The 26,827-nt window shown below is 43.3% G+C and overlaps 1 protein-coding gene across 7 annotated transcripts; it reads left to right on the top strand.

Annotated features, from left to right (window-relative positions):
- Positions 1-439: 439 nt before the first annotated feature.
- On the top strand, positions 440-26,687 carry SEC16A (SEC16 homolog A, endoplasmic reticulum export factor). Of its 7 annotated transcripts, none has more exons than XM_042878843.1 (33): positions 440-492; positions 3,193-5,781; positions 6,550-7,032; positions 7,510-7,655; positions 9,703-9,788; positions 10,581-10,716; positions 11,231-11,429; positions 12,583-12,637; positions 13,299-13,441; positions 13,642-13,703; positions 13,916-14,054; positions 14,298-14,540; positions 14,819-14,916; positions 15,387-15,468; positions 15,658-15,775; positions 16,006-16,117; positions 16,392-16,497; positions 16,726-16,866; positions 16,976-17,089; positions 17,702-17,906; positions 18,083-18,331; positions 18,736-18,824; positions 19,773-19,820; positions 19,998-20,156; positions 20,747-20,824; positions 20,986-21,042; positions 21,333-21,444; positions 21,755-21,892; positions 22,465-22,565; positions 22,973-23,047; positions 23,743-23,802; positions 24,656-24,730; positions 25,113-26,687. In XM_042878843.1, exons 2-33 carry the CDS (start codon positions 3,268-3,270, stop codon positions 25,179-25,181), a joined length of 6,492 nt encoding a protein of 2,163 aa, XP_042734777.1. In that variant the 5' UTR covers positions 440-492; positions 3,193-3,267; the 3' UTR covers positions 25,182-26,687. The 7 variants fall into 7 exon arrangements, with proteins under 7 accessions (XP_042734777.1, XP_042734776.1, XP_042734773.1 ...); XM_042878842.1 differs by having other exon boundaries at positions 12,520-12,637; XM_042878839.1 differs by having other exon boundaries at positions 12,460-12,637; positions 21,758-21,892.
- Positions 26,688-26,827: the final 140 nt, after the last annotated feature.

Genomic DNA, 26,827 nt, shown 5'->3' with positions numbered 1-26,827 from the left:
GACAGCACAACAAGGCGGAGTAAAGCTGACGAGCGCTCGTGCCGGCAGCCACCGGAGGCGGGATTCGAACCGGCGGTCCCATGGCGAGACTCGAACGAGGGCCTACAGAGGCCGCAACCGCACTGCGCCTGCGCCAGGCCACGGCATTGAGGGGCGGGCGCAGTCAGAGCCGCTTCCGCCTTTCATCTGGTTGTTTTTATTTTTTTTCTGTTATCTTTTTTGCCTTTAACCCGCCGCGTCCCGCCGTCCCCCTTTTCGCCTTTAAAGGAACGCGGAAGGAAGAAAGGCAGAGAAAACAGAACTCGGCCAAGCGCGCGGCGCCGGCCCTTCACGCGCCGTGACGTCATCGCGCGCGCGCCGTGACACGTCGGCGGTCGGCGGCGGAACTGAGGCCGGATGTGCCAAGATGGCGGCGGCGGGGGGGCACGGAGCTGCGACCGCGAGGGGGGGCGGCGCTCGGCGCTGAGGGGATCGGCCAGCGGCGGCCGCCAGGTACGGCGGGAATGGGCTGTGACAAGGGCGGCGCGGGGAGGGAGGGCTGAGCGGCGAGCGCTGGGCTCGAAGTGCCGGCACCGGGCCCGGGAGCGCTCCGTGCCTCGCAGGGAGGCGGCGGGGCGGCGGTGGGGCCGGGAATCCCGAACGGGCCGAGTGTGTAACGTGGGGCCTGGAGCCGATCGTGGGGCAGGGTCGTACTGATGTGCGTCGTCGTGGCCGTCTCACGGACAGAAGGGGCCCCGCCTGGGCCCGCACCCAGCAGAACTTCTTCAGACGGGGGGAGGTTGTGTGCTGTTGGTTGTTTGTCGCCTGTGTGAGGGGTCAGGTGTGTCTGCTTTGCTGGAGCAGAGCTGGTGCTGGCTCTGTCGGGTGGCTGCCTGAAGATGCAGGGATCTGCTGGCGATTTGGTGGTGGAATAATTAACGCTTTTATTTTTTATTACCACCAGTCAATCCCATTAAGCTTTGTGCTTCTGGTTCCCGAAGGGTTCTTCTCCCATCGCAGCCGTGGTTCCCGCTTATGAGGCAGGCAGGAAGCAATGAGCGGTGTTAAGGCAGAACGTCCCCAGTCTGTTTCTGCCTGTACGCAGCTGTTTGCATTGGGAAGAATTGAAAAACCCGTGGCCCAAAAACTGGTCATAAAGGTGCTCAGTAACCTGCTTTGTGGGCCCATTTATGTTTTAGAGCAGCTTATCTAGCATTGGGAATGGGATTAAATTAATTCTCCCCAAGTTTATTTCTTAGTATCAATAGAACTTCACAGAGGACTTTGAAGTAGTGAGTGTAGGTATATTAGATGAATTTAACCATAGCCTTGTCCAGACAGTAGTTCTGGTCATTTTCTTTCTTTTTGGTAGCGTTTTCTTGGCATATCTGGAAACAGTTGTTGTTGCTGGTGATTAATGTTTATCAGTCTGGTCTCCTATCCATTAATAAACCATCAGAAAGTGCAGAATTACCGAACTAGATAAGGCAAAGAGTTGGATCTTTGGTTATGTAGTGACGTAGAATTTTCTTACAGGCATTTCTGTGGATTGGAGGCAGGGAGGATCGGTATCTCTGAGCTGATATCTTCTGTTTGAGCTAAACTGCCATGGGCACGCTGGTTTTATTTGGACTTAATTCTTCAGATATTGCACGCTTTTACTACTGTGTGCAGTCTGTTAATATTAACTTTTCTTCTGCAAGGAATCTGGTGCCCTCGTGTTGAACCTCTGTAATGCAGTGATAGGAATCTTGTTATGGGGATTCTAAAGCAGGGCTGAGAAAGAAAACTCACACCGACTTTAATTAGCTAATTACTAGTACAGGTTGTTACAAGAGTGGGAAAAGTGTAAGGGTTTTGTGTGTGTGTACATCTGGTAGGACAGGAAGGAATGAAGCCCACATCAGAAACTTGGAGTTGGGTATCTGAGTTATAAAACAGTTTGCTTTTGTGCTTGATTACTTCACAAATAGTTTTTCTGTTAATAACGAGATCTGAGCTTAGGGTTTGAAGCAGTCAAACAGGTCTATGAAAAGTGTGGATAACGAGAAGCGATGGAGAGACCCTGCCTCTGCTGATTGGTGTTCTTGGCCCTTTGGAAGAGAAGCCTAGATTATACACTGGAATGTTGGGTTCTTTGGTGATGAGTAGGAGAGATGTTCCGCAGGGGAAGCTGTGCTGACTGTGATACAGTCTGTACAAATTGTGCTGTCTGTACAGCATGCTTTTTTTCATAGTAAGTTTTCATTATATATCTACGGAATGCATGTAGATAAGCAGCATTCACTCCACTGTCTTTTTGTTAAACCAGAATTATTATTATTTTGCATTTAAACTTTTCTACTGCTGTTAAAATTACACAAGTGTGACTTTTCGATACGAGTTCCTAACCAGCCAAGGAGGTGCCAAGGCTGGGCTGGATGGGGCCCTGGGCTGCCTGATCTCTGGGGAGCAGCCAGCTCGTGGCAGGGGCTGGCTGGGCTTTAAGGTCCCTCCCCACCCAAACCATTCTGTGAAGTTCTTGCTGGCAGAGCCGGAGTGCTTCTGTACCTGTCCTGCAGTGTGACTGTCGCTCTGTGGCGCTGTGCTGAAGTCCTGCTGAGGTGAAAGTGAGAGCATCAATTAATCAGTAGGTGTGGGTGGGAGTGGATTGCATTTAATATTTTTAAATGCAGTTCTGCTATTGTGCAGCAGCGTTCATCTATGTGAGAGAATATTTCTGATGAACGCAGTTTTCTTTCTCAACAGCTACTGCTGTCCTGAACGATATTTTATTTATTTAAACAAAAGTGGAACACGTTCTGTTCAAGTGAGGAACGTTCGGTGAGCTCCTTCTTGAGTGCTTCTCATCTAACCTGTAAAAAGATCTGTTCAGTTGAGCAATAATGCAGCAGAGATTAGGAAGCATTATTCCTGACAGTAACATTTTGTCAATGCATTTGAATTACATTCAGCATACCATGGTGCTTGCAGATGCTGTTGCGTTCTGACTGTTGCTTCCTTTTGCCCTTTTCAGTGTTTGGTGTTTCACTCAGTGTTAAGCTTCATTAAAACGGTGCTTGGATTTAGAATTACAATGCTGGGTGTGAATTTCTTATATGTTTTAGAGAGCAGAGACATCTTTTGTTTGTTTTGTTTCTAAGGTAGAAGTTGCTGAAGTGGGACTTACATTGCAGGAAAGGAAAATGACTTGTCATGTTTTTGTCCTAACAGAGTGCAAGAAGGAATTTGTCTCCAGCATCCACTACTTGTTTTTCATCTGGCATCTGACCCTGCTGGAAGGCCACCATGCAGCAGCCTCCGCAGACTGTTCCAGCAGGAGCAGCAGCTCCACCTCCTGCAGGCATTGCTCGGAACACGTACTGGAGAAGCACATCGCTCAGTAAACGAGCAAATGCAACAGCTGCCCCGGTGCAGCCTGTGACAGACCCTTTTGCCTTTGGCAGACAGACTCCGCAGGGTTTTACTGCCCCTTTAGATAATCCATCCAAGGGCAACGCACTGGTTATGCAAAGTTCTTCCCCAGCGGCGTTTCCGCAGCCAGCCGTTGTGCATGCTTCGCCAGCTCACGTAGGGGACAATCCTCATGGACTGCATCCGTCACTGCCAGCTTCTGTATCTCAACCAGGAGCAAACAGCAGTACGTTTTCTAATGTTCCAATGCCTGCTCCATCCCCAGGATATGTTACAAACAGCACTGCGGACGTGCATCCAAATGCGGATCTCGGACTCCATGGGTCTGCAGTACCGTCGCATTATAATGCAGGAACAGCACTTGAGAATTCTTTCAGTGTGCATCCTGGAATGGTGTCTGTGTCAAACAAGCCTGGAGGTAGGCAAGATGTTAGCAGAGATCCGAGCGACGTTTCTTCTGGACCCCCTGCAACAGCTCTTTTCCCTCCAGCTCCTCAGCAGCCCGTGTCTCAGTGGAGACCTGTTCAAGGTAACCTGCAGTCTCCAGTTCGAAATTTTGTGCCCTATTCTGAACCACATTCTCAGACTGACATTCATAACGTTTCCCAGTCTTCTGTTAGCACTTCTCATCCTCCTCCGCAGACTAATTTACAGCGTGGTCCTGTGCATCAAGGAGTTCCACAGAATGCTGTGCAAGCGCCTTTAGCTGTTGGTTGTGAAAAAAATGGGAAAAATGGCTCTGCAAATAGTGGTCATCACATGAACAGCTTCCAGCCTGGAAATGTCTTTAGACAGAACACAGAAACGACAAATGCTTGGTTAAATCAACCTTACCAGGAGCAGTTTTACCCACAGCCACCGTTGCAAGACTCCAGCTCTGTCATTCCTACAGCTCAGGAAAATAACCTCCAGAAACAGTCTCCAGGTATGTCTGAAGCATCAAATAGACCTGTTCCCACAGACCAAGACTCAGGAACCCTTTCCATGTTTTTCAAAGGGGATGAGGCAGAAAATGAAGAAATACTTTCATCCGAAAAAAATTACATGGTTGAGAAACCTGAGTTTGCTTGTCAACCACATTCATCACCCTTGTATCACCAGCCAGGGCATCCTCAGCGGGCTCCAGCTAACGTTCTCTCTCAGGCTCAGATGGGTACAGGTTCAGCCAACGAGATGATACAAAAAGGGATGGATGTCCAGTATTTTCCTAAAATTCTAAGTCAGCAGGAGGCACAGGCTGCTAAGCAATCAATGTTTGTTAGTGATGGCAAAGCAGGTGTGGGTGATGCACCTGGGAATGGTGGGTCACAGTATGAAAACGTGGAGAACCTGGAGTGCATACAGAACCAAGAAGTGCTGCCAAGTGAGCCGTGTAACATGAATGCTTCGTCCCCTTCTGCTCATCCTGATCTGTACAGATATGGGTCCTTACCGGGTCAGGTGCTTCCAAAGAACGCTGTTGTGAGCCATGCTGAAGGAGGACCAAATCTGGAGGCACCTGATTCGTTAGCTCATCCTGTACGACCAGATAGTGTGTCTTCAAACTATAGCAACATCAGCCATAGGAGTGCTTCTAGCTCAGCAAGGCCTCAGGAGCAGATTGGTACATTTATTCAGCAAGAAAGCGGGAAGCCCGATGAGGAATCTTCTGCTTGCTTCTTTAAACAGATAGACTCTTCTCCTCTGGGAGATGATTCAAGTGAGATCAATCCAAACAAGAGCTACCATGGTAACCTGTCCCAGCCTCCAACTCCGAGTCCTCCTAAGCCCACAGGAGTATTTCAGACCAGTGCAAATAGTTCTTTTGAGCCCGTGAGGTCCCATGGAGTTGGTATAAAACCTGCAGAGATTGACCAAGCAAAAATGGTGGTTGAATTAAGGGAGAACCACCCGAACCAGAAGAACACCAAGAAGGGTACAGCTATGCCTGCTGCATCACCTGGCAATCTTGAACAGCCACCAGATAATCTAGAAACTATTTTCATGCCTCAGGTATACCCTCTGCCTCTTGCAGTCACTGGTGAAGCTGGAAGTACGTTGCACTCTGGACCTGTTACGGAAAACATGCAGTCTTTGTCTGAGAGAAGGTCCTCCACGAGGGTTCAGGGAGCAATTAAGAAGTGTGATAGCCCAGCAACAACTCTGTGGGCTCACAATGAGTTACCTAATTTTGGAGGAAATGTTCTTCTAGCTCCTGCTGCTCCTGCAGTTTATGTACCTGCCAAACAAACTGTAGAAGTAATTCAGCCACCAGAAGAAGGCCTGTCTAATCAGCAGCCAACCAAACCAGGGAGTATTGCTGTGCAGCCTTCCCAAGATGGAAATATATCATCTGAAAATCTTGAGAATCCTCCCAAATTGGGAGAAGAAGAGGCGCTTCAGTCTCAGGCAAGTTCTGGTTATGCAAGTTTGTTGTCTTCTCCACCTACAGAGTCTTTGCAAAATCAGCCTATCCTAATTGCTCAGCCTAATCAAAGTTATAACTTGGCTCAGCCAATTAATTTTTCTATTTCTCTATCTAATCAGCTAAGCAGCAATGAGAACAGTCAGCCAATGAAGGATTCCAGGGTTGGGGACAAGCCTTCAGTTGGTCCCCAAACATCACATGCTGGTGGAATCATCTCTGGGGAAAATGCACTGTTGCCTGTGATGCAAGTTGGATCTCTGTTAGCTAATGCTCCTCCAAATAGTAATCTGTTAAAACATAATTTATTACAAAGCCCTGTTAATTCCTCTGATATCGCTTCTAATCAGCCTGCAAACTTGCTCGTGAAAACACCATCTAATTTAGCTCCTGAAGGGCAAAAGAATGTTAATTTTGAAGGTTTTGCTCCTGAATTTGCTAGCAAGTCAGGGGCTTATTCATCCATCTCTCCTGGGATGAATCTTCCCAGTGGAAACACAAATGCATTGCTTCCACCTGTTAATTCTGTAGTACAGACCAAAAATTCTGTAAATCGTTCAAATAGCAAAGAAGAAGCTGCTGGAGTGCTTGATTTTACAGTGTCACGGACGTTGGAGAAAAGCAGTGCAAGTAATTCCGTGCAAGTGCATAATCAGTCGCTTTCTGGTGGTCCTGTGCATCCTCAACAGCCAGCTGGCAGTGCTGGTCAAGCTGGTTCCGAGGTGCGTGACAAACAACATTTCTATCAACAGGTGACAAAAGATGTGCAGCATCAGGCTGTGCCGGACAGAGCTGTACAGGGAGCACTGCCATCCCAACCACAAATGCAGGCAGCTCAGATGCCGGCGTCTTCTGGGCAGTCCTCAGCTTCTTCAAACTACCAGACTGCAGCAGGGCCGAGAGGCACACAGGCGTCCCAGCAGTGTGAGAACCAGGAGCCCAGGAACCAAGAGGCAAGTTCAGCACAGCTGCCCAGCCCCGATAAGCAGCCGGGCTCTGGTCAGCCCTCAGCTGCTGTGGCTCCCACAGCTCCTGCCACCACCGGTCAGCCAGCGCTGCCAAGTGCACAGCAAGACCTGCAGCGTCCTCCCCTGCCTCAGACTCCTCAGGATGCCTTCGGTCCACCTCAGAACCCTTATTACTACTACAGGCATCCTTACGATGCTTACCAGCCTCCGTATCCTCCACCTTACCCTCCTCCAGATCCCAGAACAGCAGCTCATCTGTATTACCTGGTAATTTTTCATTTTCTCCTTTCTTCCCCCCTTGATATCAGTCATTTTTATCTTTGAATTACAAGTTTTAATAGTTATACAGGGGTAAACATTCCGTATGGCATTCATGTCAAGATTTAACTACAGGCAAAATTTAATTGCAGTAATAACTTAAACTATGAAGGTACTTACAAGTTTAAGCAGTTGCTAATATTAATTGTAGTTGGCAGAGATGTTCAGGTATTGCTCTCGTCTGCTGCCTCAGTTATTGGCAGTTTTGCAGCATCACAGTGGTAGAAGTAATGTTTCTTTCTTAAGTTTTGGATATAAATGGACTTGGATATACCTTGCCATGAGGAATACCAAAATCTATCCTGTAGACTACTGGTCTGCATCTCTTTGTCTTGTCACGGCTGGGGTGTTTGTGGCAATTTGCTTATGAAGGTTTATTCTTGAAGCTGGGAGGCCTCTTACCTTACCTGTCAATGTCTCTTCTAGGAGGATAGCTATGGACAGTATGACCCACGGTACAGGTACTACGACAGCAGCAGCACTGCTTATATGGAGCCTGGCAGTTACCGGTATTCTGAGCCTGAACGTCCTAGCTCCAGAGCTAGTCACTGCTCTGATAGGCCTTCTTCTAGGTATGCAATCCCTACACTGAATGAAGTCTGGTATGTTCTAAAGCACTGAGTGTAATTGTGCCTCAGAGTTTTACAGCGTAAGTTGCAGTGAGGAAGTTCAAAAACTCCTTCTGCGTTGCCATAGGGAAGTGGGGTATCAAATGCCACATCTGAAAAGGCACTGATAGGATTCCAGCTGTCTTTTCTGTTGCTGAAGCTCACTGCTCCTTTTATCCAGCTCTCTAGCTGGTTGTTAGCTTTCCTGCCAGGCAGAAAGTCACTGCAGCAGACTTAGTGCTGAAGTTAGCTCTGTGCACTTGTGCTGTGAAAGAGCAGCGTGTGTAGCTCATGGGTTTGTTAATCAATGCCAGTTTTTTTTCTTGCTGGCACTTAGAGTGGTTCTCTGATTCTGTTCATAAATGGCACTTTGGCAAACTTGTGTGGGCTTCGCTTGATAGGCAGAGCAGCACGTGTGGCTCAGTGAGACAGGGATGAATCCAGTGAAAATGTACCTGGTGTTGTGTCAAGTGAATTTGTGTGATTGTTTCAGCTTTGTGAACAAGCTTTTAGTGGAGGTCAGGCATGAAAAAATGGGAGCTGTAATATGGTTAGTTGTGTGAAATAAGAAATTTCAGAGGGAAGCAGTGTTTAAATGCTGCTTGCAATTACTGCGTAAAAAGCAGAAATGAAATCCCTAGTATTTCTCAGAAAGCAGCAAATCACCTGCCAGGGATTGCTGGGTCTTGATCATTATTGCACAGGTGATTTGTGTGAATTTCCAATTCATGATGAAATATTACTGCTGTATTATCTAGTGAGTAAGTTGCAGCTTTCCAAGAGACCCCCAGAGAACACATTCTGGAAATGATGTAGTATCAGTAGTATTTGTTGTTCTTGGTGGATCTCTCGTGGGGCAGATCTCAAATTGAAAGCAAAATTCTACTTACTGTAAGATTGTAGAAAGCTTCGGCTCTGAGGAATAGAAAGTAAAAAGAGAAAAGGCTGAACCATGTGTGCTAACTTCTACTGTTGTCTGAAGTGAATCTCAGTGCATTGTGACCTCTCGCAATGAGATAACATTTAGTAGCACTGAGCTCAGCTCCTGCTGATTTGTGCTCTTCTTGGGTGTTATTTTTAAGAGGTTAAAATCTTCATGGGGGCTTTGGACAGATCAAATCCTGCTGTCTGTCAGTGTTGGTGTGATGTGATGTGGATGTAGGCTGTAGCATAGCACTGCAGGACAGCAGCACAAAGTGTCCATGTCACACAAAGCTTGTGTCTGAGATTTTCCTGCAGTGTATCAGTGATGCATTGATTTCCATAACAAATTGGTGAAGCAGATTCTTAAATTCAGTTTGGTGAGGTTAAGGGAGCAGCATCTTTCTGAGGGGGGCTGAGAAGACGGGTTGGGTGGATAAACCTGATCTGATAAGATCAAAACTCCTCTGCAAAGATCTGTGCTGTGCTAGCAAGCTTCCCACTGGTTTTTCTGGTGAGGACTTGTTTGGCCACTTCAGAGCTTGCACTGTGCTATGAATGGAGTGTAGGAGAAGAGTGTGGAAGTTCCTGTTGTTGCACACTGTTTTCAGATCCCTTTCCTTCCTGTGCAAAGATGTATCTATGTATACGTAGGAGTCTTTGTGAATGTGTACACATGTGAATGTTTAGATCCACACAAACATGTTTTCATGCACGTGCTTCTGTACATGAATGCGTGTGTGCATGTGTACAAACACACCTGTACACACTGCATTCTGTCTTTTCATCTAACATTGCTCTGCTGGCTTTGTTTCAAGAACTGTGGGATAGTGTCTCAAAAATGGCATACGGTAAAAGCTTTTAATGGCCACACTTTTCATTTTCCATCAGAAGTGGTGTGACTTACTGAAGATAAATACAGCATTTGTACTTGCATATCAGTGATCTGTTTTGTGTTTTTAGTCAGGTTCTTGTGGTTTTTGTCTTCATTTGCTCAACCAGCAGTTCTGTAGTTCTTTGTATCTTCTGATGACCTCAGAAGGATCTGAGGAGGAATAATGGCTTCTCATGCCTGTGCTCTTTCTTTCAGACAAGGATATCCTGAAGATTATTATGCAAAATCTGGTTGGGCTGATTATTATCCAGGCTATTACCCGAGCACGTATGATTACGGAGGTAAGGTGTCAACATGAGCTCTGTTTTCTATAGAGAGAAATTTGTGGAGAAAATGAATTTCAAGATTGGAGAATTATTGTTGGTTTTGTTTTTTGTCATCACAAAAAGAAGCTGATATCCTTTCCACAATCAGAATAGCTACACTTGTTAGAAGTTGATCTTTGGGCCTGCTTTAGTACTTTAACACCATGCTATCTTTCCTGTACTTCTTTTATTCAGCAGAAGTATTAATAGAAAACAAAGATTTTTCTTCCATCTCAAGCTTATCTTTGCCTTGTCATTAAGAAGGCATTCTGTGCTAAGTGTAAAATTGTTTTACTTCAGTGCTTTGCAGACCTGCCATTTGCTGGCACACATCTTTGGTGTTTAACCTGCAGGCAGCATTCTAGAAAAAACTTAGGTGAAGTGTGAACAGAAATTGAAGTTGGTTTTGTCCATGGTTACCTGGACGCTCACAGGGCCCTTGTGGTGTTGGTGTTCTGAAGGCAATCGCTTATATTGTGCCAGTGAGGATTATAAGCACAATCTGTCCATATGCTGAGGCTCACTGAAGGCTGGTAGCAAATATTCTGTTCCTATTTGCTGTGATGTTATCATGCTGTGGTTAAGTTTGAAAGTTGTTAAAAAAGAACTGTCTGGTGGTAAGCACTGTCCTCTCAAGAATACCTAGCTAACTGTAATAACCAAATCTTTCTGTTTCTGTCCAAATCAGCATGTAATTAAGGAGAAGGGAAAGAGAAGCTGTAGGTAGTGACATCCAGAATCTAAACCATTTCTTTTTATCTTCCAAAGATCCGAGTCGTTGGGAACGTTACTCATCAGCCTATGACCCCAGATACAGAGATCCTAGAAGTTATGACCAGAGGTATTTGTATGATGGTGAACACAACCCTTACCAGAAGAGAGAAGCATACCCATACAGCAACAGGTCTGTCTGTTCAATCTGTGCTCTTTCCAGAGCTGGGGCAGAGAAGGGCCTAGTGCTAATTATTTGGAGAGCTACCATTTATGTATGAATAAAGGCTCACAGTGTAATGTTATGCATCTCACAGTTATTCTTGTTAGTTTTGCTTTAACATAAATAAATTAGGAACAACTGTCATATCAGCCTCAAGGATTTAAGGCAAATATGGTTTGTGTTTGTTTTTTTTTTTTCCCCCAGATAAGCATTCTTTGTTTGCCTAAAACAGCCTTGGAACATGACATTGGTCTTGATTTTGAGTATTCTAGATGAAGTTCTTTAAGCAGTCTCAGTTTGCTTACTGTAATAAATACCTGAATCTAGGAAGTAGTCTAAAAGTCCTTCTGAAGTTAGGTACAGTTTCCTTCTTGAGAGCTGTACAGCAGAGTCACTTTCCTCTGGGTATGGTTGGGTATGTTTATTTTTGTTGTTCTTAGACATGTTGTTGTTCTTAGACGTTATTTTGGTTGCTGTTCTTTAGACATGACCGATACGAGGATCGTTGGAGATACGATCCTCGTTTTACTGGAAGCTTTGATGATGAAACTGAGCCTCCCAGAGATCCTTATGGTGACGAGTTCGACAGGCGCAGCGTTCACAGTGAGCATTCAGGTCACAGCCTGAGGAGCTCCCACAGTGTGCACAGTCACCGGAGCAGCTTCAGCTCTCGTTCCCAACAGGTGAGTTTCAAAGGGTCACGTCAATACTTGGCTCTTTCAGCTTTGCTGGGTCTTTCTCTTAGGAGTGGGTAAGAAGTTAGAGATAAGTCAATCTTTATTTTTTTTTTAATCTTGGAAGGATTGTGCTCTGGAAGTTAAGGCTGTGCTGTGATATAGTCGTGAACTTGGTGTTCAGCACAGCTGTCAGGAGATCTTTAACCAAAACTTTACTCAGCTGTGCAAGTTGCCATGCATGCGTTGCTCTGTGAGAACTTTGCCCTCACTGTGCTTGGCTGTAGTTGATAATGTCTGGCTTTGTGTTATGTCACTTTTCTCATTGCAAGCATGGGATCTGTTAAAAGTCTAACCCAGCATTTGTGTCATACTATCTTGACTTGAAAATCAAAACCAAATCTAGCTGATCTACCTATGCTATAAATACAAATACCTGAAAAAGAGAAGGAATATTCAGGATGTTGTAGTAGAGTCTTTACTAGCAGATCATGTGTTGCGTCGTGTTTCCTGTAAGTGTTAGGTTGTTCTCCTGTCTGAATTCCAATGGTTTCAATAGTACTGGAAGTGGTGTTGGTGATCATCTAGGCATTAATCCTTAGGCACTGAGTGCCATTTAGATACCCATCACATTTAATCAGGTGAGATTTTCTGTCAAAGATTCACGTCGATTCTGATCCGTAGTTGTTGATCCAGCAACAGCTGAGCCTGGAAGCAGTGGCACAATGGTACTGCTGACACAAACACCTCGATGTTCTGTGGGGAGTGAACTGAACGTACTTGAACGTGAACAAATAGTGGTGAAAACACTGAGGGAGGGAGAACACTAGCAGATGCTGTCTTCTATAGCCTATTGCACCAGGTGACTTGCAGGGTAGCGTTACCAAATGAAGTGATGTGGTAAAACTGTTCTAAGAGCCTTCTGAAGAACTGAAGTGGGTGGTGGGTGGGAGGGATGCTTGCTGTATGGACCCACGCTTGCAGGATTGCTTGCTTTGTGTAACTTTGCTGCTAACAGCCACTAATATCATCTATTTAGAGCCAGCTGTATAGAAGTAACCACGATTTAACGGCTAATGTGTATGAAACTGCTGCACAGGCAGTGCCACTGCACACAGATTACCCGTATGGTGGATATGCTCCTAACTTTGATGGACAACAGCCTTTTACAGATTATGGCTACCCGACTGAAACTGGATGGTCAGCTGTAGATCAAGGTATTGGCACCACTGGGGAGGGAGGAGGGAGGGGACTGTGAGGCTGCCTGCTGGTGGTGGTTTGTGCTTTTGTTTGTGGTTGTAGTGTATGATACCATTTTCCTACATCCGTTGAGTCAGTCAGCAGGAAAGTACTGCGACCTGCTGTGTGTGTATGTGAGCAGAACTGGTCTGTTCTTAGCATAACTAGTTTTCATGGGAGGGCAATAGTTAGATGGCAGTGTTTAGATGGTGATGAAATCTTTCTTACATCTGTAAACATTGTTTAGATACGTTTTTGAACTTCACTGCTTGTGCTTTCGAGGGGTGATTAAGATTTAAGTTAAACTTCAGATTTATCCACCATTTTATTATTTTTTTTTAACCATTTCTCTGGAAGAGGTTTTGCAGAGTAGCCTCAGGTGCATCATTGGCTCTTTGAAGATGTCATGCGTTTGTACAGAGATCTCACAGACACATCTGAGACAGATCCTGAGTTCAAACAATAAGTGAATCTTAGAGTTCTTTAATTCTTCAATTTTCTGAAGATCTTTAGAAATTGGATGGAGCCAATTAATTTATTTTAATGTTTAGTCAAGTTGAATTTGGTTTTGTTCTTTTTTACTTCAATTGCAGGTCAGATCATCAGTTTTTCTTATTTTATCTTTTCTCCCTCCTTCAGTGCCCTTAAGGCCCTTAACGCCTGAGAAATTTTCAGTGCCTCATCTGTGTGCCAGGTTTGGCCCTGGGGGCTTCTTAATAAAAGTGCTGCCAAACCTGCCTTCAGAAGGACAGCCAGCCCTGGTTGAAATACACAGCATGGAGGTAATGCTTTAAAGAAAAACATGGGCAGTGAAATATTGACCGTTCTTTTTGTCGGGGTGGGAGGGAAGGGAACTGTGATCTACAGATTGTTTTTATTATATATCAGTGCATGTTATCTTTCTGTATTTATCTGTTGTGTTTGATCTGTAGCTGTAAGTGGTAACTTTTAACAAGTCTCATGGTTTGTGTTTGTGTTTCAGACTATGATGCAACATTCTCCAGAGCAAGAAGAAATGAGAGCCTTTCCTGGTCCTCTTGCTAAGTATGTCCTAACAGACCTCAAAAAAACTTCCTCACTTTTTAGATTCCATTTCCTCATCTAATATTTTATTGTCCTACAATTGTAAGTTGCAGGGTTTAAATTAACTCAAAATATTTCTTGTTTTTTCACTTGTAAGAAACACTTAATTTGTTCCTGATACTAGTCACAATGGTGACATGAATGTTTTACTTCTGTTTCATTTTTTTTTCCAGAGATGACACCCATAAAGTGGATGTTATCAATTTTGCACAAAATAAAGCTACACAATGTTTTAAAAACGAAAATTTAATTGACAAAGAATCTGCAAGTCTGCTTTGGGACTTCATTGTACTGCTGTGCAGGCAGAATGGGGTATGTCTTACTGCTCGAGTTCTTATCTAGCCTAAAATACTTCATGCACAAAGATGGTATTTATGTAAAAGATGGTACTTATACGTAGTCACCTATTCTGGAACAGCTGATAGATTGGGGGCAGGTAAAATGCTCATTTGTGCTCAGAGGTTCTGACAGAGGCTTGCTGAATTGATGAGCAAAACAAAGGCAGTGTTGAAATAACAGTTGTTCTTGTTTGTTTCCCCCTGCCACACACAATAGACTGTTGTGGGAACAGACCTGGCTGAACTTCTGCTCCGAGACCATAAAACAGTATGGCTTCCTGGGAAGTCCCCTAATGAAGCAAATTTAATTGATTTCACTAATGAGGCTTTGGAACAAGTAGAGGAGGAATCTGGTGAAGCCCAGCTCTCGTTTCTCACTGATAGTCTTATAACCACAATTGATAGTCTTGAGAAAGAAACAGAGAGGTTCAGAGAGCTGCTGCTTTATGGACGTAAGAAGGTGAGTGTCCGTGCTGTTATTCCAGATGCTGTGTGAATGTTTTATTTTTCAAAAATCTGAAAGCTCTCAGTGAAAACTATTTTTGCAGCTTGCAGCGCATGCAATAATTCATGATGCTGCAGTATACTGATGGGAAAATGTTCTGCAGTTCATAAAGTTGAATTCTGGTGTTAGCATGTGGCCCAAGGAAATGTCAGAATATTACAGTAAAATGATTGCTGATTATCTGAGCTAAATATTAAGCTACCACCAGGAAACTAATCTGTGTATTAACTTAGGATGCTTTGGAGTCAGCCATGAAGCATGGCTTATGGGGTCATGCTCTGCTACTTGCCAGCAAGATGGACAACAGAACACATGCAAGAGTGATGACCAGGTACAGCTTTGCTTGTTCTTTGTTAGTATGGTGTGGTTACCTGTTGTGACAACGAGAGATCTGGTGCTTCAGAAATCTTGATGTTAAAATCACGAGTTAGCCATTTAGCTTGTGCAAGATTTATGCTTTAGTTTTATTTGTGTATTCAGTTGATGCATGTAATCTGTTACTTTCACTTGTCTGAGGTCTGGAGGCTGTAAAATTAAATTTGAGAAGTTAATTGAAGGGATGTTTGAACCCTATCATCCTATGGGCATGGAATTGATATATGTCATATTGGCAGGTCCAAGTAATTAATAATGGTTTTCTCTTAGTTGTTATCCTTTGGGCAATTGCTTATTCAGTGTAGGATTTTCAAACAGCACTTCCTTTTCTTAAACTAAGCAAGATGAACAGTGACCGAACGTTCAGTGCAATTTAACTCCTTACCCAGTGTTTATTTCTTGTTTTTCTCTATAATGTCTCTCTAGGTTTGCCAACAGTCTCCCAATTAATGACCCTCTGCAGACTGTTTACCAGCTCATGTCTGGAAGGATGCCAGCTGCATCCACGGTAAGGTTCCAGTGTGAGCTGCAATTGAGTCTTAAAGAGATACTGTTATTAATGTTATTAATCATTGCAGTGAACCTTCCATGTGCTTGCTCTAGGTCAGGTAAATTCTCTTAGTCCTTTTTAGGTTTGAACACTTAAACGTGCAGAGTTCCTGCCACTGATTTCTGTAATTAATTCTTCTAATTTTAGTGCTGTGGAGATGAGAAATGGGGAGACTGGAGGCCACATCTAGCAATGGTGTTATCCAACTTGACTAATAACGTGGACTTGGAATCCAGGACCATTGCTACCATGGGAGACACTCTTGGTAACTCTTTAAGAATTAAATGAGGATGACTGAAAGAAAAGCCTTTGGAAAAAAATTAATTACTCAGCTTTTTTTTTTTTTCCTTTTAACAAACAATTGCTTTGTAAAATGTCAAGTGGAACAGTTCTGTACGGGCTTGTCTGTATTGTGAAGCTATCTGAATACAAAGGCAATTCAATGTGTGTCATCAAGACATAATATTTTGAGTTCTATTGCTTATTTTTCTGCAGCTTCTAAAGGCCTGCTGGATGCTGCTCACTTTTGTTACCTTATGGCCCAAGTTGGTTTTGGAGTTTACACGAGGAAGACAACAAAGCTTGTCCTAATTGGATCAAATCACAGGTTTGGATTTCCCTTCTTAAAACAAACTTCTCTGATGCCAAGCAGAAAGATTCGTGCCTAAAGAGTTGCACTGTGCCCCTCATCATCATCACTTGCAACAGCTGGCTTTGAGAACTGCCTGATGCCCTGTTGCTGTTTGAGGAGCTGAAGTTACTTGCCCTGTGTCTGATGGAGCTATATTTCTGGCTGTACATCTAATAGACAGATCTGTGTCATTGATAACGTTTATATTCTTCAAGTGAAGTAATGTTTTTCTTCTCCCATTCCACAACAGCTTGCCATTTTTGAAGTTTGCCACCAATGAAGCTATTCAAAGAACAGAAGCCTATGAATATGCACAGTCACTGGGAACCCAGCCTGGCTGCTTGCCCAATTTCCAGGTGAATACCTGTTCAATCCCTTGTTTTCTCAGATTTCTGTGATGTGTTAATCTCTCATACGTGCTTTATTCAACATACAAAATATTTTCTCTCTCATGCAACGTGAAATATTCACAAACGAGAGTGCAAGATGGCTTTTCCCTGTCCCATCAATCAGTGTGCTTTTTTTCCCTGTGATGCTTCCAAGAATGTTCTGACCACTTGGTTTATTTTGCTTGCTTTCTGCAGGTTTTCAAATTCATCTATGCTTGCCGCCTGGCTGAAATGGGACTTGCTGCTCAGGCTTTCCATTATTGTGAAGTGATTTCCAGAACTGTCCTTAAAGATCCGCAGTATTATTCACCTGTACTTATTGGCCAGCTAATCCAGGTAACTCAGGGAAGGTCTGCACGTTAGTAGCTTTGTATTGTAGGTGATAAGCTGTGGGTGAAGTTACCTTTTGTTGGCTGCTTAACTTTACAGCGCTTCCTTTTTCTAGATGTCATCGCAGCTGCGCCTGTTTGATCCCCAGATAAAAGAGAAACCTGACCAGGAATCCTTTGTTGAACCTTCATGGTTAGTAAGGCTTCGACACGTGGACGGACAGATCAAGGTACTTCAAGAACATGAAATACTCCCTTCTAAGGATTAATGTGAAACCAGTTTTAAGTTACTTTATTTGTGTTGACAACTACAAAAACTTGATGTTTGTGTGTGATGACCTCGTGAAATACTATGTTGTAAAAGACAAGTATTATAACTGAAACCAAGAGGATTTAATATACTTTGGTGCCTTAAGATTTAGTACTGACTACCGTAAAAGGTAGCTATGTTACATAAAATAGACTTTTTTAGTACTGTAATGCAAGGACAATTGCAAAGGTCATTAGATTGCTTAAAAAAACAACAAAGCAAACATGAACAAAGACATTTATTGTGGATTAGTATAGCTAAATTTAAACCAAGTGGAAGACAGTTATGTCAAGAGACCCACTAGCAGTATGAAAATTGACCTAATTAACTATGCTTCTGTTAGATACAAAAACCTAAGTGTTTTGGTTGAACTTGATTTACAAGTGGATGACAGCTATGTTTTTTTGACTAAAAGGTTAAAAGCAACAATTACACTGTTTTCACTCTTAAGATTTCCTTTGCTGTATGTTCCCTTGCTTATGAACTCAACATCAGGTAGAATTAATAAGATCTTATTTTTGTGTGTGTGCAGGAAGGTGCAATAGCTTACAGCACAGACAGATCCACACCACAGCAGTACCCATGCAGCACACCAAGCTCTGAACTGGACCATCCCAGTCAATATGATGGAGCAGGAGTTGGCCACGACGTGGGCCCAGGTGCTGAAAATGCCTTGTTAGCATCTTTGTTGCCCAACATGGCTCAGCAGATGCAAAGCGTGCAGCTGATGCCTTCAGGTTAGTTCTTACATCCCTCTGCACGACAAAGAGCGAAATAGATATTTTGGGTTTCTAATATGAGGAACTCCTGAGAAGAGCAGTGGAAACAGTGGGACTTCTGCATTGTATGATCTTATTCACGGGTTGAAAGGTTCTGTTTAGTTGTAATCCTTGGCTTTTTTTTTGTGCCTTAGCTCCTCAGGCTATACTTGATGGGTCAGCTGCTGGGATTCCACCTAGTGACCAGGATGCTGTCCAAAGTGTCCCTTTCTATCCCATGGCCTCTCAGCCTATTGGGCCAGGACCTGGCTTTGCACCTCCAGGGTTTTCAAATCAGTATGGAGCTGAGCCATCACCACTGTATTTAGGGTCAACGCTGCCACCAGGAGGGCCACCACAAGAAACTGAACCACAGGAAGAGGAGCAGATGAACCTGGAAACAGGTCTGGAATCTTTGTAAATACCTCCCTTTTTTTTCTAGGGGGAGTGAAATATTGTAGGGTTTAATACGGAGCATCTCAACGCTTATAAAATAGTAAGGGAGGTCTTGGGTAATTGAGTTAAAAAAGATAATGTAAAGTTACAGAAATATCTGTGGGAAGCTTTAGTATTCATCCTGCTTGTTGGACTTATCTTAAAAGGAAGGTGGGAATCAGCAAATTGCAATTGAGGCATGATGCAGAAAATTGCCTGTTTTATGGAACTGCTGAGTGCAGTGCAGCTGGCTGTTCTGTTTGTAAGGTCTGGAACTTGGAGCATCAGGGCTTCTGTCCTGGTCATCAGCTTCGAGAATCTTGTTAAAGTCTACACCCCCTCCCCTAGCTAACAGTCTAATTTTGCTTTTAAGGAATGCAGAGAATTGCCTCAGAGTCTCCTTCACGAAACTCTTTCCCTGAACAGAGAGAGGAAGATTTCTACAACAGAATGGCTAGAATGGTATTTTTATTTTATACATTTCTAGCAAAAGTCAGCTGCATTACATGTCTTTGCTAACACAAGGTACTGGGGATTTGTCTTGCACTTCATCTAGATTTTGAAGCTTTTTCTCCTTTGCTCTTCGTTCCCTTCAGTGAATAAAGAATCAAGAACTAATATGGAACTCTCAGCCATTTAACTGGATGAGAGTGCCATGCTGTTATCTGAAGAGTTTAGTGTTGGCTTCTTTCTGGCCTGTCTTCCCCTGCTACCTCCAGAGCGATTCTTCAAGATGAACTTGAAGCATACAAGTGAGACAACCAGTCACAGTTCTGTGAATGAGCTCTCAAAGCACTGTGGTGACCAGCATTTAATCATGACTGGAAATATGCCCAGTGTTTATCAAAATTCCAAAAGCCTTTTTTACACGTATAGTATTTTCACTGCTTACATGTTTCTGAAGTTGATATTTTCCTTGGAAGTTATTTTAGTTTCTTGTTGGAGTGAATTAATATAAGCATTTTTAATAGGGATGCATTAATCAACTGATAAAGGTTGTGGAGGATCCTTAGCTATACTTATAAAAGAAATCGGTGTGGTTTTCTTTCGTTTGTTTCTCTTTAAGAGAGTTGCTGTATGTAGGGCTTGAAAGTGAGGAAGCTGGGGATGGAAGCACATCAATCACTGCCTGGTGCAGCAGTTCTGTATCTTGCCTCTTGTGGACTGATTGTCTGCACAGCAGTGACCTGATCTAACTTTTCAGTGCACTAGCTATATGGCAGTGTAATGACATGGTCAGACTTCAGCTCTTTTTCTGTGCCTCCTGCATGTCAGAAGGCATAGAAATATCCAAATAACTGGCTTGAATGTCTTGAATGCTGTGGGAATTTGTAATGAGAAGTGCATGTTGTACCAGCAGATACTGAGCTGCTTGCTTATTAAGCATGTCCTGGCTTTGTATCTAACCAGGCACCAGAACGAAGATCCAGATCTGCATCTCAGTCTTCAGCATATATGGTATGCCACGATTAGGGTGTTTGTTCTGCTGATTTCATAACCTTATGTGTATATGCTTTCTACTGATGTATTTATAACCTATTACTAACTTTTCAAACAAAATTGTGTAGCAAGCTGGACTATTCTGTTCATTCCAGCAGGAACAACTTTGTGCTCTCCTGTATATTTATAATACAGGGCTATGGACAAAGATCCCGGACAACTTCAGAGTCCTCTGCTCATTCTGTGGGACGAGAGAGATCTAACTCTGCAGCAAAGCAGCCACCTCCTTCTCCACCTGTTCCTGTAGGGAAGGAGACTAAGAAAGAAGTGAAAAAAGAGCCAGCATCTAGAAAGGTACACTTGATAAGGAACGTGGTAGGAGGAGATGCTTGGAATACATGGTCAGTCTCAGGCCAGGGCACTGATTGCAGAGCACCTGAGTAAAATGCCTCATGGTGTTTTTTGTCTTGACTAATGCAACCTCTAGATGTTACCATGTGCCCATGTTGTAATTTGTGCTACTGCTGCCTACCTTTACAAGCACTTCTGCTTGCACTACTAGCTGCTTGTTTTCATTGGGAATGAATTCAAAGCAACTTCCCTTTATTTATAAACAAACAAAACCCGTTTCTTTCATCCATCCCCTACCACCACAGTGGATTCACTTCTGTGTTCTCAGTACTTGTTTGTTTTTTCCATCTTATACCAATCCTTTTTTCCTGTTCTCTCAGATTGCTATTTAGGAGCATTAGTTGTCATCTGTGGCCGATCACCTCAGAATTCCTTCTTCCCTATAGCTAGTTTAGCTGAGGACATCTTTCCTTTATTTTTTTTAAGTTAGAGTTGAAGTCCCTAACAGAAAACAAGTTACCAGATGAAATCTTCTTTTAAATTCCCTGTAAAGACAGTGCTGGGAGAACTGAATAGGTGTGCTTATATTTTAGACTGGTGCAAACTGGTTTCGCTGGCTGATGGGAAAAGGAAAGAATGAAGCTCACCTTCCAGACGACAAGAACAAATCAGTAAGGCCTTTAAACCACAAAGCTTTTGTGAATTGTAGGCTGTTCAAAATGGCTTCCTGGGTGTCAGGAAGAAAAAAGTGAAGAAGCGTGCATGAAACTTAAAATTATGTTTATTTCAGCTTAGTTTGAAGGCCTAATCTTTGACTGTGATTTCCTTGCAGATTGTTTGGGATGAAAAGAAGCAACGTTGGGTTAATTTGGATGAGCCAGAAGAAGAGGTAAAAACCTGAACTGTTTGCTTCTCCAAGCTGACAGCTGGCTTACAGTTTTCTTTCACCTATTATTGGGTTTTATGAGCAGCATTTTACTGAATTTGGGTTAAAATGTGCCACATCTTGAAGCTCAAAAACGTAGGTATAAAAGTAGGTATAGTCTGCCTACTTAGAAAACCATTTGTATCCTCAGATGCTTGTATGGATCCAGAAATGACAGCTGAGCTTAGGAGGGGGTTTATAGTAAACTTAGTTATGATGTGGTTAAGGGTTTTTTTCTCTTGCTCTCCCTGCAGAGTAAGCCTCCACCACCACCTCCAACAGGATTTCCTAAAGTTCCTCAGGCTGCTCCATCTGGGCCTGGAGGCCCACCCAGTGCCCCTGTCAACATGTTCTCTAGAAGAGCAGGTAACAGACACTTTTATGATTGAAGTATGGAAGACTACAGACTTTATGTTGTATAAAATATGAAGATAAGACTCTTGCTTCCAAACACCTCCAGAAAAGACAGCTGGCAACTCAGTGATGTTGTGCAGCTCTTGTGCCTAGCTTCTGCCTTGTGATTGCTGTCACAGTAACACTGTGGCTTGGAGATTGTTTGTATCCCTGCAGTATTATTTGCTGATTCTGAAAGACAGTTTAACCAGCAGGCAGTTGAAAACAGGCACAGGGATGAATTACACAAGGCTTATTTCTGTTATTTCTGAATTTCTCTTAGCAGGAAGCAGAGCCCGTTACGTTGATGTTCTGAATCCAGGTGGAACCAAGGCAGGCGGTGCTGTTCCTGCACCATCAGACCTGTTTGCACCTCTGGCACCAATGCCAATTCCTGCCAATGTATTTGTTCCAAACGCAGGTATGTCATGAGTGGATAATTTGCCAATGTGTCTTAAATAGCCTCTGAACATTTGATAGAGAAATTGGAAGTGGAGTTGAGCACTTTTAAAGAAAGGTTGATCTGGGATTGCTGTGAAACAAATTAGTAGGGCCTGTCTCTGTACCCTGCCATCAGAGGTGGTTTTTTATTTGCTTTGAGTTTACCAGAAGGCATGAAAACAAAGTAGGATTTTCTGTGCCTTTTTAAGCTTTTTTAGAGCCATCATAATAGGAAAATGTGAATAGTGTAGTGTTCCTGTTCTGCTAAACATAGTGCTCTCATTATTTATGATCTTTTTTCTAATTTCCTACATACTCTGTTGCACCAAGGCTGTTTCTGTGAGTTGCGTGCATCTCCTGCTTGCAGGCTTGTAACAAAACTGAGGCATCTAACAAATACTAATGCTACACTCTTTAAATTACCTCTGTTTTTTTCTGGTAGAAGATTGGTGTTGTAGGAATTCAGTTCTGCTTATGACCCTGCTGCTTCTCTTTCTGTGAAGTCAAGCATCCTGAGCTGGTGTGTTTGGCTAAGTCTCATTCACTTTATAGTTCCAGGGGACCCTCAGCCAGTGGAAGGCAGTGGTGCAGCAGAGCAAACACCAGCTGCAAACCAAACCAACCCAGATCCATCTGCAGCTGTTGATCAAGAGGTGAGTTAGGTTGAATTGCATGTGCAGGATATTCTAACTTTGTGTAAATAATTCATGGTTCCCAACAGAAGCTTCCTAGCTGCAGAATAAATAAAGCATGTTGTTGTTATATGCAAACATTTGCTATGTTTAGTTAAGGAATTGGATAAGGGAAGTGAAAATGGAGGTAGGGAGTGCATGAAGACCTGCATCTCCTCACTTGGCAGAGCTGCAAGGTCAGTGTGTGCAGTGTGTCAGGACACGGACCAGGAATGCAGGAAGTAGCCATGTACTGTGTGTGTTCCTTCTGACTCAATGGATTGCAATGCTGCTTTGCTTTGATGGGATTGTTACAGTAAAAATGTGAAATAGGATTGTGATCAGTTAGAGGAATGAAGATTAACAAATAGTGCATTGTTTTTCTTTAGTATTTAAACCCTGCAGTGGTTCCACCTGGATCTGGGCTTCCTGTTTCCAACCCTGATGGCTTCCAACCAGGCGAGGTAAGACTTGATCAGTGTAATTAGCTACTGACCTGTGCATTTCAACAATAGTGGTCTTACAGGGCTGTCTAAAGCAGCAGTTGAATGGAATAGTAGATAATCTCACATAGATTCCATTTACCTATAAAAGGTTGGACCTGAAATCTTGGTCTCTTCCAACCCGGGCTGTTCTATGATTATGTGATTGATTCAGTGGCTGGTGACCAGCCAAGCTGAAATCATACAGCTGCTTCCAAAATGGTACAACAGGCTCTTAAGTGCACAGGAGAAGTTCAGCCTCAGTGTGTTTCTGTAGTGTAATCTGTTCTATAAGTAAACTTCTGAGTACCTTTTCCGAGTGAAATAGCAGTAGCACTTGAGGATGTCTGCTTGCCTTCGTGCATGCCTATAATTTCACTAATATTAAATGTGAGAGACAGATGAGAATAGATAGCTGTGTGCCAGGCAGAGTACCCTTACCTTTATTCCTACTAAATGTTTCCTATATCCGTGTAATTTTGTGCTTTAAGAAGTCCAGTTGATTTAAACTAACTTCTGGCTTTACATTTTTAATTTTTTTAACGTGAAGTTGGTTTAACCTTTGGCAGAGTGAGACTTTTTATAATGAAGTAAAACAACTGAAAGCTTGGGGCAGTGACATGCATGACTTTTTTATTTGTGTTTTTTTGTATTTGTGTGTTCTTGCTGTTTTGTAGCTTTCGCGCTCTAGTTCAATGAGTTCATTATCACGTGAAGTAAGCCAGCATTTTAATCAGGTACATGTGGCTGGCTATTCTCATTTATGTCAACATATTTACTTTTCCCCTCTTTATTTTGCATTTGCTCATGTACTAATGCTGCTTCTAGCCATTTTTCCCCCTCGTTTCACTGAAATAACAGTCAGTGTCAAAGTGACTAACGATGCGGTGTTCCTTTTAACACTCTCGTGTTAATGAGAATGCACGTAACCTGGGCATGCTTCTTGTTCACCTTCCTAAGAGAATCACTTAATAATGTTCATCAGCTCTTTCCTGGGATACCAACGTAGTCAATCAGTTAATAACAGCAAAACACCACCTCCCTAAATGACCCATGCGAGCAAATCCTTCTCATTCTGTGACTGCGTGTCTCAGGTTGGTAGTGATACCGTTCCCTTTTCATCTACAAGAGCCCCTGTAGGAATTAAATGAGTGCTTCCTCTCTGCTGTAAGTTTCAGTCCTGTGGGCTCGCTGTAAAAGGAACAACACAAAGTCTTTCTGATACTTCTTAGTAAAGCAAAACTTGACGTAGAGCGTTTGTTCTGGGGCAAGTCTTAGGTCTACTAACAAAGCAGGAGGTACTAACTCAGTGAAGTTGCACTGGTGCCTTGTTCTGGTTTGCATGCTGTGGATTCTCAGAGCTGTTTACAGTGGATGCATGTGACATTGTTTTGCCTATTCCTACATTAAGCAAACAACATTAAAGATACGCGAGCTGTACCAGCACTTGTTGCAGTGTTACAATATGCTGCTCCGTTCGTATTGTTGGCATTATTACTGTGAATATTTGCTCTGTGTGACTAAGCAAACCAAGTATGAGAGGCAGTGAAGCTCTGCAGTTATCTAATTTCAGTCCCATCTCCTTTCTAGCCTGCCCCTGCACCACCTTCGGGGGAGCCATCAGCAGGAGCAGTACAGTTCTACAATCCTTCTCAATTTGCACAAGTGAGTAAAGGCCTTCTTGCTACTTCAGAATGTTGAACAAAACCATAGGCTTGTTAGTCCTTCGAGTTCTAACAAATAAATGCTGCTTGAGCAAATCAGCTGTGCTGAACCTTCTTGCTTAGTAAAGGTAGACGCGGACTGAGGTCACTTAAAACAACTTGGTGTGGCCTTAAATATCAGTACAAATTCCATCTTCTTTTGGATAGCTTTTTTTTTTACTGTTTAATCTGGGCTGCTGCATGTAGGATGTGGACACAGACCAGTCTGGCTCCCTTAAAATAACAATTCTGGAATCAAAGCTTTACTGACAGCATCTGCATTTTGTCTCCAGTACGGCGTATTTTACACAATATTGGTTTTATTCACATCATGTTTTTTTCAGTCTCCTGCAGTCACTGGAAGTTCAAGGCCAGGAAGAATTGGGCAGAGGAAGTATCCGACATTGAAGTAGTTGGGTTGGCTTTGTTTGGAGTTCTCACTCACCTCCTGGATATATGAAGAACTGCTCAATCCTACGGCACGTATCAGAGCCAGCTGCAGGTGACATGACAGTAATTGAATGATGGATGATTTTTTTTTCCATGGGTCTCCCAGCTTGCACCTCATCTACATAAATCATTACCAAACGTGGAATATATCTAACTCTTCCTTTTAAAGAACTGGCCAGAAATAGCTTCGCTGTGATAAAGAATAGACACGAGAGAGGGAATAGTTGTTGTCTGTTACAAAAACTATTCGTAAATTGCACAGGCAATTTATTCTTTAAAATTACTTTAAACCTTCTAGTGGGACTTTTGGAGACGCAGTTTCAGGGATTCTTTTAATTTCTGAAGGATGCTCCCCTCCCCGTGGGGGAGAACACGTCCACATTGTAACATGGCACTGTGGCCTTAAGAGGACCATGCAATTGTAATGCTTAGAAAACAGGACTTGGTTTATCAGTGTATGAAATTCAAGTTGCTCATTGGGGGAATGCCTCATGCTAGTTTGTTTTCTGAGGGGGGGGGAGGGGGCCACAGCTCATCCAAATAAATTGACCTATATCGAATGAAAACTGTGACTGTAATCTAATACTAATTTGATTTGGATCTTATCTAGTATGTATGTAGTTTGTGGTTTAGACTACTTGTAAAGCAAACTGTATAGTCTGAAAGAAGCTCTCTGTATAATAGCTGATGCTGTACTATTTGATGGTGTTACTGAAGTGCAATACGGTTACTTGCTTTCTCTCAAACTTCTGGCACTGCATCACTGAGGTGGTAACAGCTGGGAAGCTCGCTTTCTCTTCCTCTTCAATGCCAGAATCAGCATAGTACTGTTCTTGAATTTCCATTACTAAAATAACCAAGGTCTTAAGTAGCTTACAGCTGAGTTTCAGATGTACTAAATGTAGGTGGGTTAGACCTCTGCCGCTGGACTTCACAATCCTTAGGTCTAATGTAGGAAACCTCAACCTATGATATGCAACTTTCATATCGACTGAAGAATCGGAATCATCTGCAAAGAGAGAAATAAACCTTTAAATATTTATTAAATCCTTAGGCCATATTTTATTTAGAATTTGCCACCAAACTGGTTGGTTTTTGTTGTTTTTTTTTTTTCTACTTGAATCTCTGCCCAGGAGTAGAAGCGATGTGAATGTGGAATTGCCTGTGTTGGTCCCTGGTTGTTTTCCTGTTCGTGAGATCTCGATAGCCTTACATCCGTTCCAAAGGGGCTATGCAAAACGCTGGTGGGGGGAGCTGCAAACCTTTGCGTGGTGGGCCGGGCGCAGCGTGGTGACTTTTCTATGGCTGAAGCCTCTGGGCTCCCTCTAGCTTTCTCCTTGCAGTAGAGACTGCCAGACCTCTTAATTCAAGAAGGCTTCCTTTGAGCTGGGAGCGGCTATCTTTCCTAAGTGTAAGATTTGACACTGTAAATTCTTAAATAAAATATTTTGCGCTCTGGAGCACTTTCACATTTCGCTCCTCCCTGTGGTTCTTGCTTCAGTCCTCCAGCCGCGAGGGGGCGCTGCAGCGCCGTGCAGCGGGCGGGGCGGGCTGGGCTCGGAGCTACCGCCGCCGTTGCTAGGGCCGGGCTGCGGGGCTGCCGTTCCGC

The sequence above is a fragment of the Lagopus leucura genome, unplaced genomic scaffold (assembly GCF_019238085.1).
Source record: "Lagopus leucura isolate 7727_CA_CO unplaced genomic scaffold, USGS_WTPT01 Super-Scaffold_100022, whole genome shotgun sequence".
NCBI classification, from domain to species: Eukaryota; Metazoa; Chordata; class Aves; order Galliformes; family Phasianidae; genus Lagopus; species Lagopus leucura.
Note: the sequence above shows the minus strand (reverse complement) of the source record. Positions and strands in the feature narration are given on the sequence as shown.